This window comes from Trachinotus anak, unplaced genomic scaffold (genome assembly GCF_046630095.1).
Source record: "Trachinotus anak isolate AG129_WGS33_773 ecotype Australia unplaced genomic scaffold, CSIRO_AGI_Tana_v1 ptg000003l, whole genome shotgun sequence".
Lineage (NCBI taxonomy): Eukaryota > Metazoa > Chordata > Actinopteri > Carangiformes > Carangidae > Trachinotus > Trachinotus anak.
Window position 1 is genome coordinate 18,274,507 of NW_027273854.1, and position 9,421 is coordinate 18,283,927.

Genomic DNA, 9,421 nt, shown 5'->3' on the forward strand with positions numbered 1-9,421 from the left:
TCTGTTGATGTTCCAGTGAAGGAGCGGCGGTGCGCTTACTGGCACGTTTGGTGAGTCATCCGTGAGTCATAACATGTGGGTGGGAGTGAGCGCTGCGATCCGTCCTGCCGTGGTGTTTTTGCCGCTCCATCCTCGGCTCCCAACTCCACAGTAGTATCCGGGCAGATAACGAGTCATGTGACTGCCGTGTCCCTTTGCTGAATCGCAGCGATAAGCTGCCTCCTTACGGGAAAAGCGCTGCCTTCATCCCGTATTACATTTTAGACAAATACCGTAACAGGATCACTATAGGAGCAGCATAAAGGATGAAACACACACACACACCATAAAGCACTGTGAGATCGCCACAAGTCTTGAGAGAAATACTGAGCTGTAGGAACATCACTGTGCAGCTCATGTCTGAACAGTCCCTGTCAAGATATTTTACACCGCAAATCACAGTAAGATCACTGAACCCTCCGGTAAGTACCGTGACCCACAAGTCCTCAGGTGTTTAAGACGATTAAAGGGGCAGATAACAATGAGTGCAATGCAGCCTCTCTGGAAACAGTTCTCTGGAGGCAGCTGTCAAAAGTTTGGGAAAAAATCAAAAATACTATGTCATCAGGGTTATTTTGATTTCGACTTCAATTGTGAAATTACAGAAAGTGCTTTACAAACTGGGGGGTGCAGGGTTTGAAAGACATGGGTGTTAATGAGGCAGGTAGAATATAGTGTATTTTATTAGCCAGTTGCATTGTGGGAAGTGTATTATTTATCGTTTTTGGAGCTTTGTGATACCAGGGACCTCAGGCTGGGGTACGCTTGATCAAAATTAGTTTGTGTGACATGTTGTCAGACCACGTTGGAGAACGACAGTGTTTATAGTTGTTGCAAACAACCACACCTGACAGGGCGGAGTGAAAAGCCAAGTGTGCCAAATTGGTGGGGGCGCTCTCAATATGGTGTAAATATGAGGATAAAGATGCACATTTTCAGTCTGTCCTGGAAGACACTCACAATGGTGACCTCATGTGTTTACAGGAAAAGTCAAAAGATTGAGTGAAAGGTCAGAGTGAGAGATTCAGTCCCTGCTCCTTTCTCACCTCCATGCAACACAGCTGCCAGTTATTGCATGAAGTGAGTGTCAGTGTCACATTGTTGGTTTCGGAAAGTTACAGAAATGGTTGGTCTCACACACACACACACACACACAATATGGTGAAAACAATACCAGCCTTGCTTTCACAGCTGGTAACTCTGTGGATGCAGAATCACTGGTATCCCTTTAAGAAATGCAAACACCAGTGAGGTCAATAAAGTATTGAATATCTCATTTTTGAAGGAAAAACTTTGCAGCTTAGAATAAACTGATAATCTTTTTGTATATAAAATGCGCATACAAAACCAAACAAGTGCTGTTTTGGTTTATAAAGAAAGGGATGACGAGTGATAATAATGAAAATCATTATTTTCAGATTCAATTTAAACCTAACCTTATCTGTACAGCTCTAGATATCTCCATATTTTATTTTGATTTAAAAGACCAGAATCACTATGACAGACCTTATATCTCTATGTCATTGGATTATTATAAGAATTCCTGCTTGGGCTGTTTATATAATCTCAAAATTGCGAGGTCAAAGGTCACAGGTAGGTCAGTGAGTGTGGATCACTCTTCAGCCCTGAACTGTTCATCAACGCTTCTTGCCATCTCATCATCATCATCATCATCCAGCTTTTCAGCAGTCGCTGTAGAAACAGTTGCTATGACACCCAATGCCCATAAGTGATGCAAGTGTTCCAGGTGCAGAGAGACCGTGGACCGTAGACCGTGTGGAGGGATTGTGTGTGTGTGTGTGTGTGTGTGTGTGTGTGGTTACAGAGAGTTTCACTGTAAACTGATCCACATCAGCCTCAGTGAGAGATAATAGGAATCTGGCTCCAAGCCTCTTTTCCACAGTCCTCACTTTGACTTTGTGAGCTGTCCCTACCTTGGAGCTGGATGTGTAGATGTTCAGGTATAAAGTTAGGTAAGTGTGTGTGATCAGTGGCTGTGATCACACCACTGAACAGAGATTTTAAGAATCAGTTCCCTGTAAAAATAAATGTAGGGTGCAACTTATCAGCAGTCATTATCATCACTGAGATCTTTATCTGTGTAGTACTCAACCTTATTTCCAGCTCTCCTTGCTGCAGTTAGGTTGCTTAGCATTCAGTATGTAAAATTAAGACTTTCAGTGAGTGTTTTGCTGTTTAGTTCCATATTTGGATCAAACACGGCTGGAGGGGTGGACATTTCCACCAGAGAGTGAAGCAAGTCTTTCATATCCATTGCAGCTTCTGATCTTTCCTGCCTTTACAGTTACATAAAAATACATCAGTTCACATTCTGTTTCACACTCAGGCTGGAGTTCAGGGTTTTAACCGCACAACCTCAGTTCAGAAGACCTTTAGATTAATCACAGTAGTCGTATTTTGAGGCTATGCTTGGACTGACATGTTGTTCAACATTTGAAGAATAGACCTATTCACTGTCTGGCAGAGAATTGAGGCTACTGCAGCCAGCTAGATTTCCTTAGCATAAAGACTAAAAGTGGGAAAATAGCCTGGGTGTGTCCAAAGGAAACAGAAACTGCGACCCAGCACATTAAAGTTCACTGATTCTTGTTTATTCAGTACAAGACTTGTAAAAATAACAATTTGCCATTTAACGTCATAAAATGCCCAATTGTCATTTTTTAACTACATTTTTTTGTTCTGATTAACAAAGAAGAAATAATGTATCAGTCACTGAACTTGGCAAATTTTGTCACTTTTTTGGTCAGACCCAGGCTAGCTGTTTCCTCCTGGTTTCAGTCTTTGTGCTAAGGTAAGGGACTGCTGTCTCCATTATATACTTACTGTACAGGCAAGAATAGTAGGCTATTGATCGTCTCATCTACTTCACAGGACTGCCAATGAGACAATGTCTCTTCAACAGCATGAGTCGACTATGGAAAGGTTTTACAAATAAAAAATAAAAACATATTAAAACATAAAGACCTGTCATTTCGTACCTTATTAAAAAGTGGGTAAAGTTTTGCCCACAATTAAAAATGAGTCAAAAGAGTTGCTGTGCCTTTGCATCTTTTTTGAATTTGATAAAACTGTTCTGATACAGAAACATCAGCTAAATCGCTCAAAATGCAGCGATGTTTTCTCCCCCGTTGTCTCCCCCTTCCCAAACTTTAGTTTCGTAATAACCTTGTCGTTTTGACCCTCCTCTCCTCCCTCCTCCTCTCCTCCTCTCCTCCCTCCTCCTCTGTCCCTCTTCTGCACTCTGCTCTAATTTGCGTGCGCGGCCCCGCAGGCGCGGGCACGCACATTGGGGGCTCGGTCCTACGCAATGGAAAGGGGGCGCGCCCGACTTAAAGCAGCGCGTTGTCCAGTGTTGATGTGTCGCAGATTTTAAAAAGTGAGGGAGGCAGGCGGCAGGAGTTTGGCGTGAGGGCAGCGCAGAGGCTCGGCGCACAAAACAAGTGCTCACCCCGGCAGCGAGCGGCGGCAGCGGCACTTTGACGGCGTTTTCCCTCCTGTTTGCCTGTTTTCACTTCTGCACTTCGACCAAAAAAACCCAGCAGAGACACAGTGTGAGTCCCGTTTGGAGCGTGCGGAGCGGCGATGGAGCTGTCATCGATAGGAGACCAAGTGTTTGCAGTTGAGTCAATAACAAAGAAGAGAGTCCGGAAGGTAAGAGGGACGACTGGAAATACACTTCACACAACTTATATAACTTATTTCCCTGTGGTGGTTATCCTAACGGAGCGGTGTGCTCAGTGTACCGTCCTCTGCCCTCATGCACAACAAAAACTAGGCTACGCAGTTTCCCTGTAGTTTACGCAGAAGAGATGTTAGTCCACATCGGTTCTTTTTCATCAACTGCGTCAAAGTGTAACATTGTTTTTCAGCCCGAGTCGCATCCTGTAACCTTCCTGTGCAGCGGCTGAGCTGCTGCAGCATGAACGTGTTTTGGAGGAGCCTACGCAGCTGTAGTAAAATGTAAAAGGGGGTGTGTGTGTCTTGAAAACGGGTGTACGGACGGTGTGCGGGAAGCTGCGCACTTTATTTCGGTTACGCCAGCGAGCGGAGCGGAGCGGAGCGGCGGCGTATCGGGGTGAAACTGCTGCGTAATGTCCCTGACTGCTGCGTGATGGTGATGTTCAGCAGGGGAGATGGTGTGGACCCGCACCGAGATAACAACCCCGCAGTGCAAACTAAAGTGTCGGCCTTAATGCAGCATGTGCACGGACAGTGTGTCCTGCGATGTAAAATGCAAGAAAAGCGTGTGCGACACCACCTTCATCCAATAGTGATGGACTGTTGTGAAGTTTAGAATAACCTGGTATAATAGTGAAACTAGATGTGCGGCTGGTGTCCTTACAAACCGCCTTTCTCACGCATACGCACTATGCGTATCGGAGGTGTAAAGACAGTTGAATTTCGCTCCCGATGGCACGGGGGGGGGGGGGTAATTGTTTAAGGCTTACTGGGAGCCGAGCCTGGGACGTTGCGCAACACACCACGTTGTTTACATGTTCCCGTGGCCCCACCTATCTCGAGCCGCCGGTGTGCGCTTCTAGAAAGAGCGCGTGCATTGTTGAGACCGGCTCGTGTAGCCATGTGCGGTCACGTCACCGCGATGCGCGAGAGAGGGAGCTGCTGTTTGGAGGCCACCCAGCCCCGCTGTCACTGACGTCATCCCGAGAAAAACACCGTTTGAAAGACAGAAAAATGTCCATGACCCTCCCTCCTCACTCACTTTAAAGTGACAGTCGTCCATTTCTCTCTCTCTCGCTCTCTCTCTCTCTCTCTCTCTCTCTCTCTCTCTCTCTCTCTCTCTCTCTCTCTCTCCTGAGCAGCTTGTTTCTGCAGCAGATTTGAAGTGCAGGTTGTGTGAATGTGTCCGACTGTGCTGCATCTCCTCTAAGCTTGCCCCCCCCCCTCTCTGTCTCTCCTCAGGGTAATGTGGAGTATCTACTGAAATGGCAGGGATGGCCCCCAAAGTGAGTAAGCCTTGAGTCATCATACAGTGACCTCATCCCCTCACTACGTACTCAGTAGCCTTTTCATCATGTGTTTTGATGCCCGGGCTCCATGTCCTGGGAAGACGTTATTTGAATGTGTCTGTGTTGGCAGGTACAGCACTTGGGAACCAGAGGACAATATCCTGGACCCACGCCTGGTCCTGGCCTACGAAGAAAAGTGAGTAACAATGGGAAGCTTTTTTTATGCTTGCAAAGCACTTTTTTGGTTTTCTTTTTGTTCTTTTGCTTATAGTCTGTTTCTCTTTGTCACTTTGTCCCTGTCCTTTCCCGCCCCTCTGTGTCTGCCTCTCTCCCAGTCAGGAGAAGATCAGAGCTCTGGCCTATCGCAGGAAAGGACTCAGACCCAGGAGGCTTGTCCTGCGGGTAGCGACACTTACCTTTATTCTTGTCTCTCAAGCCTTTTTTATATTTTCCTTCATTAACCCTGATTGCATGGCAGAAATTGTTTGTTCAAAGGCACTTTCACCTTTACCCAAGTGATAGTTGTTGGTTGCCTATTAGGAACATCTCAAACCCTCAGACAGGTGTCCCTTCAGTTGGCCAATTTTAAAAATGATTGCATTATTGTCAAATTTAGTGTGATACATTAAATGGATTCTCCATCAACTAGTATTGTACATTCAGTAAGTTGGAGGACTCAGACTGAGAGACATATTAACACAAGAATGGTCGAACTGAAGCAGCAGAGGCCAAGATATCCTGACTTTTATTCCTCAGTATGGGTCAAAGTCACTAAACCACATTTCCCATAATGCAACTCAGTGACATTGTTTGTCCCCTAAATGCCTGCTTTTTTCAAACTTCACATGTCTGGTTTATAACACAGGATCCTTAATAAATAATTCTCAATCTCAAGCACAAGCAGAAATAACCCTGATGACATCACTATGACATCATTAGGGTTATTTTTTCTGTCTTTGGACAACTTCTTCCCGAGCAATGAAAGATGTAATACAACTGTTTTCACAGGTTGACTAGCACTCTGGCCTTCATGTGCAAAATAGGTGGCATGCCCCTTTAATTAAAACGTTTAATTACTGTAAAAAAGTGAGAACATAAGAAAACAATTAGAAAAGAATAATCACGTTAATAATTGAGCCACTAAGGTATTGTGAGAGTACAATACTGTCCAAATGTAGAAATGAAGACAAAATAGTTTCAGTACTAATAGCCTCAAAAGACCAGAATGCATTGCAACTAACTTTTTGAGCGAGGGCTGTAACACTGAAGGACGCTTGATCCTACTGTGTCACTATCACTGTCATTACCACTGTCGTTCTCCACGTGCGCCCTCTTAAGTCAAGCAAGTTCATGCACGATTTCTGATGTTTGTCAAAAAGAATACAGGTGATGTGAAATACAGGTAGACAAAAACAGAGTGCAGTGGGAAACAACAATCACAACAAACAAAACTACTCACAAGTTGATGATATATGAAAATGTGTGTGTATCAGAGTTTGGTATTTCTTTTAAAAGATAAGGCTGAGGATATTCTTCATTTTTGTTACTGTCAACAAATTCCATAAAAAGACCAAAACCAACTGGCTCTTCTGACTCCTCCTAATTTCCCTACACTGTCTGCGCCCCAGTTTCTACTGAAGCTGTAAATCTTAAAAAGTGGTTCACAAACAGTGTCATTTAAAAAAAAATAAAATAAGCCACACTACACATTCAATGCTAACTTTTAAACTGTTAAAACTAACAGCACTTTATGTATAGTGCTAATTAGCAAATGATGGCATGCTAACATTTTAAACTAAGAGAATGAGCATAGTAAATATTATAACTGTAAACATCAGATATTATATTTATTTAATATTTAATCGTTTTTTGACAACAGTGCAGCTCCATGTCATGCTTCGGCTACAACATACTACATTATGTTACGTTATTAGGATCAGTTCATTGCTGGTTGTGGTCTTTTCATGGGATTTGTTGACACGAACAAAAACATAGGATATCACAGGATATATCCCTTTAGACGACATTTCCCATAAATGTCCTTTCAAATGACAGAGTTGTACCTGGAAACTCAGTGTAGCTGAGACAGTACTGATTTATCTGTTTGCCTGTCACCTTTGCTCTGCCCCAGAACATCTTTGCCATGGACCTCCGCAGCGCCCACAAGGTCACAGAGAAGACCCCATCCAGGCTGCGTCTCTCCCTCACCCGCTCCATGAGTACAGATGTGGACCAGGGTGAGCGGGGCAGCATGTACCATCGCTCAGTCAGGAGGAAGAGCAAGCAGAGGGTGGCAAAACGAGGACCAGATGGACCCTCAAACAAACCCATCCGTCCACTGAGGAAGAAAGAGGAACCCATGGAGCACGACTGGAGCAGCATCAGCGAAGAAGAGAAGCAGGAGTCCGAAAGCACCACCGAGGAGAGACGCGAAGACAGTTTATACGGTTGGTTTGCCACTTAGACATCCAGCAGCTCTGTCATGACCTTTGACCTTAAAAAATAAACAAGACTTTGCTTTCTCTCTCTTTAAGGTCAATCAGAGTGCAGCTCTCCTCCCTTGCTGGAGCGACAGGACTTAGAGATGGAGGCAGAGGAGAAGGTGGATGCTGACCTGACAGCGGTAGGCTCAGATACGTGGACTGATGGACCAGGTGGAGGGAAAGCTGAAACAAGACAGACAACATTTGTGTGCAACCAATCAAGGGACAGCGCCTCAGTGCCTGTGGCCAGACCAGGAGATGCGGTTACCATGGGTGACAGGTCAGATTGGGACAAAGGTGAGGAGGGTGTGGATTCAGGGTCAGAATGTCCCAGATTAGAGAGAATCAACACAATCTCGGTGATAGTGAGCGTTCAGGGGAGCGGCGAGACGGCGGGGAGCAGCGAGATGGCAGGTGCCACCGCCGCCGCCACCTGCTCCACTGCTGAGGCAAGAAACGAGGAGGTGACGGGCGACAATCAGAGCATTGCCACGACAACGCCAGGCAGTCAGTCTGCTAACACCACAGCAGCAGAGCATCCCGGGAAGGTGATCGTGACAGACGTGACTATCAACTCGCTGACAGTGACTTTTAAAGAAGCCATGGTGGCTGAAGGCTTCTTTAAGGGCTATTGAACGAAGAGAAAGAGAAGTCAAATAACCATAATTAGACTTTCCACTCATTTTCTACATGTAAATAGTGTAAGATAATTCCACATGTTTACAAAAACTACACTCATTTCCTACTGAGTTCAATGAAGACATTTTTGCCTTTGAATGGAAAAATGAGTGGTAATTTCATCATTGTGGCTCATTTATTCGCATGATAGGAAGCCCGAGGTCCCTAAAAATGTGCTCAAATCATCTGTTGCAGTCCAGCAGAGTAAATGGATCACAGTGGCAGGTTTCATCCCTGGGGCCACTGGGTTTACTGAGAGCGGGAGACAGATGGTGAGGCAGCGGTCTAAAAATGTTACAGTCTACAGTACTACTTCCATGCAGCTAGTTATTCCAGTTGTCCACAGTGCTTTCCAGGGGTTTGGTCTCACACTCAAATCTGTTCTCGGGGCCTGTTTCAGCCGCTCCTCTTTCTTACAAATAATGTTTTGTAAAGATGTTGCTCTTTTTTCAGTATTCGCACAGAGCTAACCGCATGCCCTGTCAGTCTGTGCCACACATGCACAAAGCCCTGTCCTGTGTTTTATTGAAGAGGTTTATTTCTGTCACAAAAGACATAAAACAACGAGAGAGAATTAATGTCTGCTGCTTAGATGAAGCTCCGCATTTCAAGGAGGATGGTTGCACAAAAAGAAGTACACAGTTGTGTTTGCTGTCTGTCTGTCTTTTTACTTTACAATTATGAAATGCTACCTGGTTCTATTTTTGTATTACCAATTGATAGTCCGCTCTTTTCACTAGCCTTTGTGCGTTTCAAAGGAGAAGATATCAGTTTACACTTCCGCTGTCAAGGCTGTGTTGGGTAATGTACAAATGGAAGCAAATGTACGTTAGGTCACTGTAGTGAGCTATTATTTATTGCATGTCACATGTGTAAGCTGAACTAACTTAAGTCACTTAATGTGTGTTATCTGACAAAGATAATCTGTCAAACATCTCTTCTCTCTAAAAATCAATTTTTATTTTGACTGCATTTCCAATAAATATGTACTAAAATAAATGACTCCTGGAGTATGTTTAACTACAAGTATTTTTTTAGTTTTTATTTAGAGGCTCTCTTACGCACTGCTACAAAGTATGTTTAAAGTCAGATTTTTTTCTGTAGTGAGGTTTTACTGTGAATATGTCACTGCAAGTTGAGTAGTGAAAATATGCAAATGTCAACTGTCTGTTCGGTGGCTTCAGAAAGTGTTCAGACCCCTTCACTCTCTTGAGTTTTAGATTTAATTGAAAA

At 44.2% G+C, this 9,421-nt stretch overlaps 1 protein-coding gene across 1 annotated transcript; it reads left to right on the plus strand.

Moving 5' to 3' along the window:
* Positions 1-3,391: 3,391 nt before the first annotated feature.
* On the plus strand, positions 3,392-9,187 carry cbx7a (chromobox homolog 7a). The gene is made up of 6 exons (XM_071474280.1): positions 3,392-3,711; positions 4,981-5,024; positions 5,158-5,223; positions 5,363-5,429; positions 7,159-7,474; positions 7,562-9,187. Exons 1-6 carry the CDS (start codon positions 3,643-3,645, stop codon positions 8,143-8,145), a joined length of 1,146 nt encoding a protein of 381 aa, XP_071330381.1. The 5' UTR covers positions 3,392-3,642; the 3' UTR covers positions 8,146-9,187.
* The last annotated feature ends 234 nt before the right edge of the window (positions 9,188-9,421 follow it).

Coding starts and splice junctions, on each gene's coding strand:
- cbx7a (XM_071474280.1), top strand. CDS start 3,643: ATGGAGCTGTCATCGATAGGAGACCAAGTGTTTGCAGTTGAGTCAATA. Junction 3,712..4,980: donor CAAAGAAGAGAGTCCGGAAG/GTAAGAGGGACG, acceptor GTCTCTCCTCAG/GGTAATGTGGAGTATCTACT. Junction 5,025..5,157: donor TGGCAGGGATGGCCCCCAAA/GTGAGTAAGCCT, acceptor CTGTGTTGGCAG/GTACAGCACTTGGGAACCAG.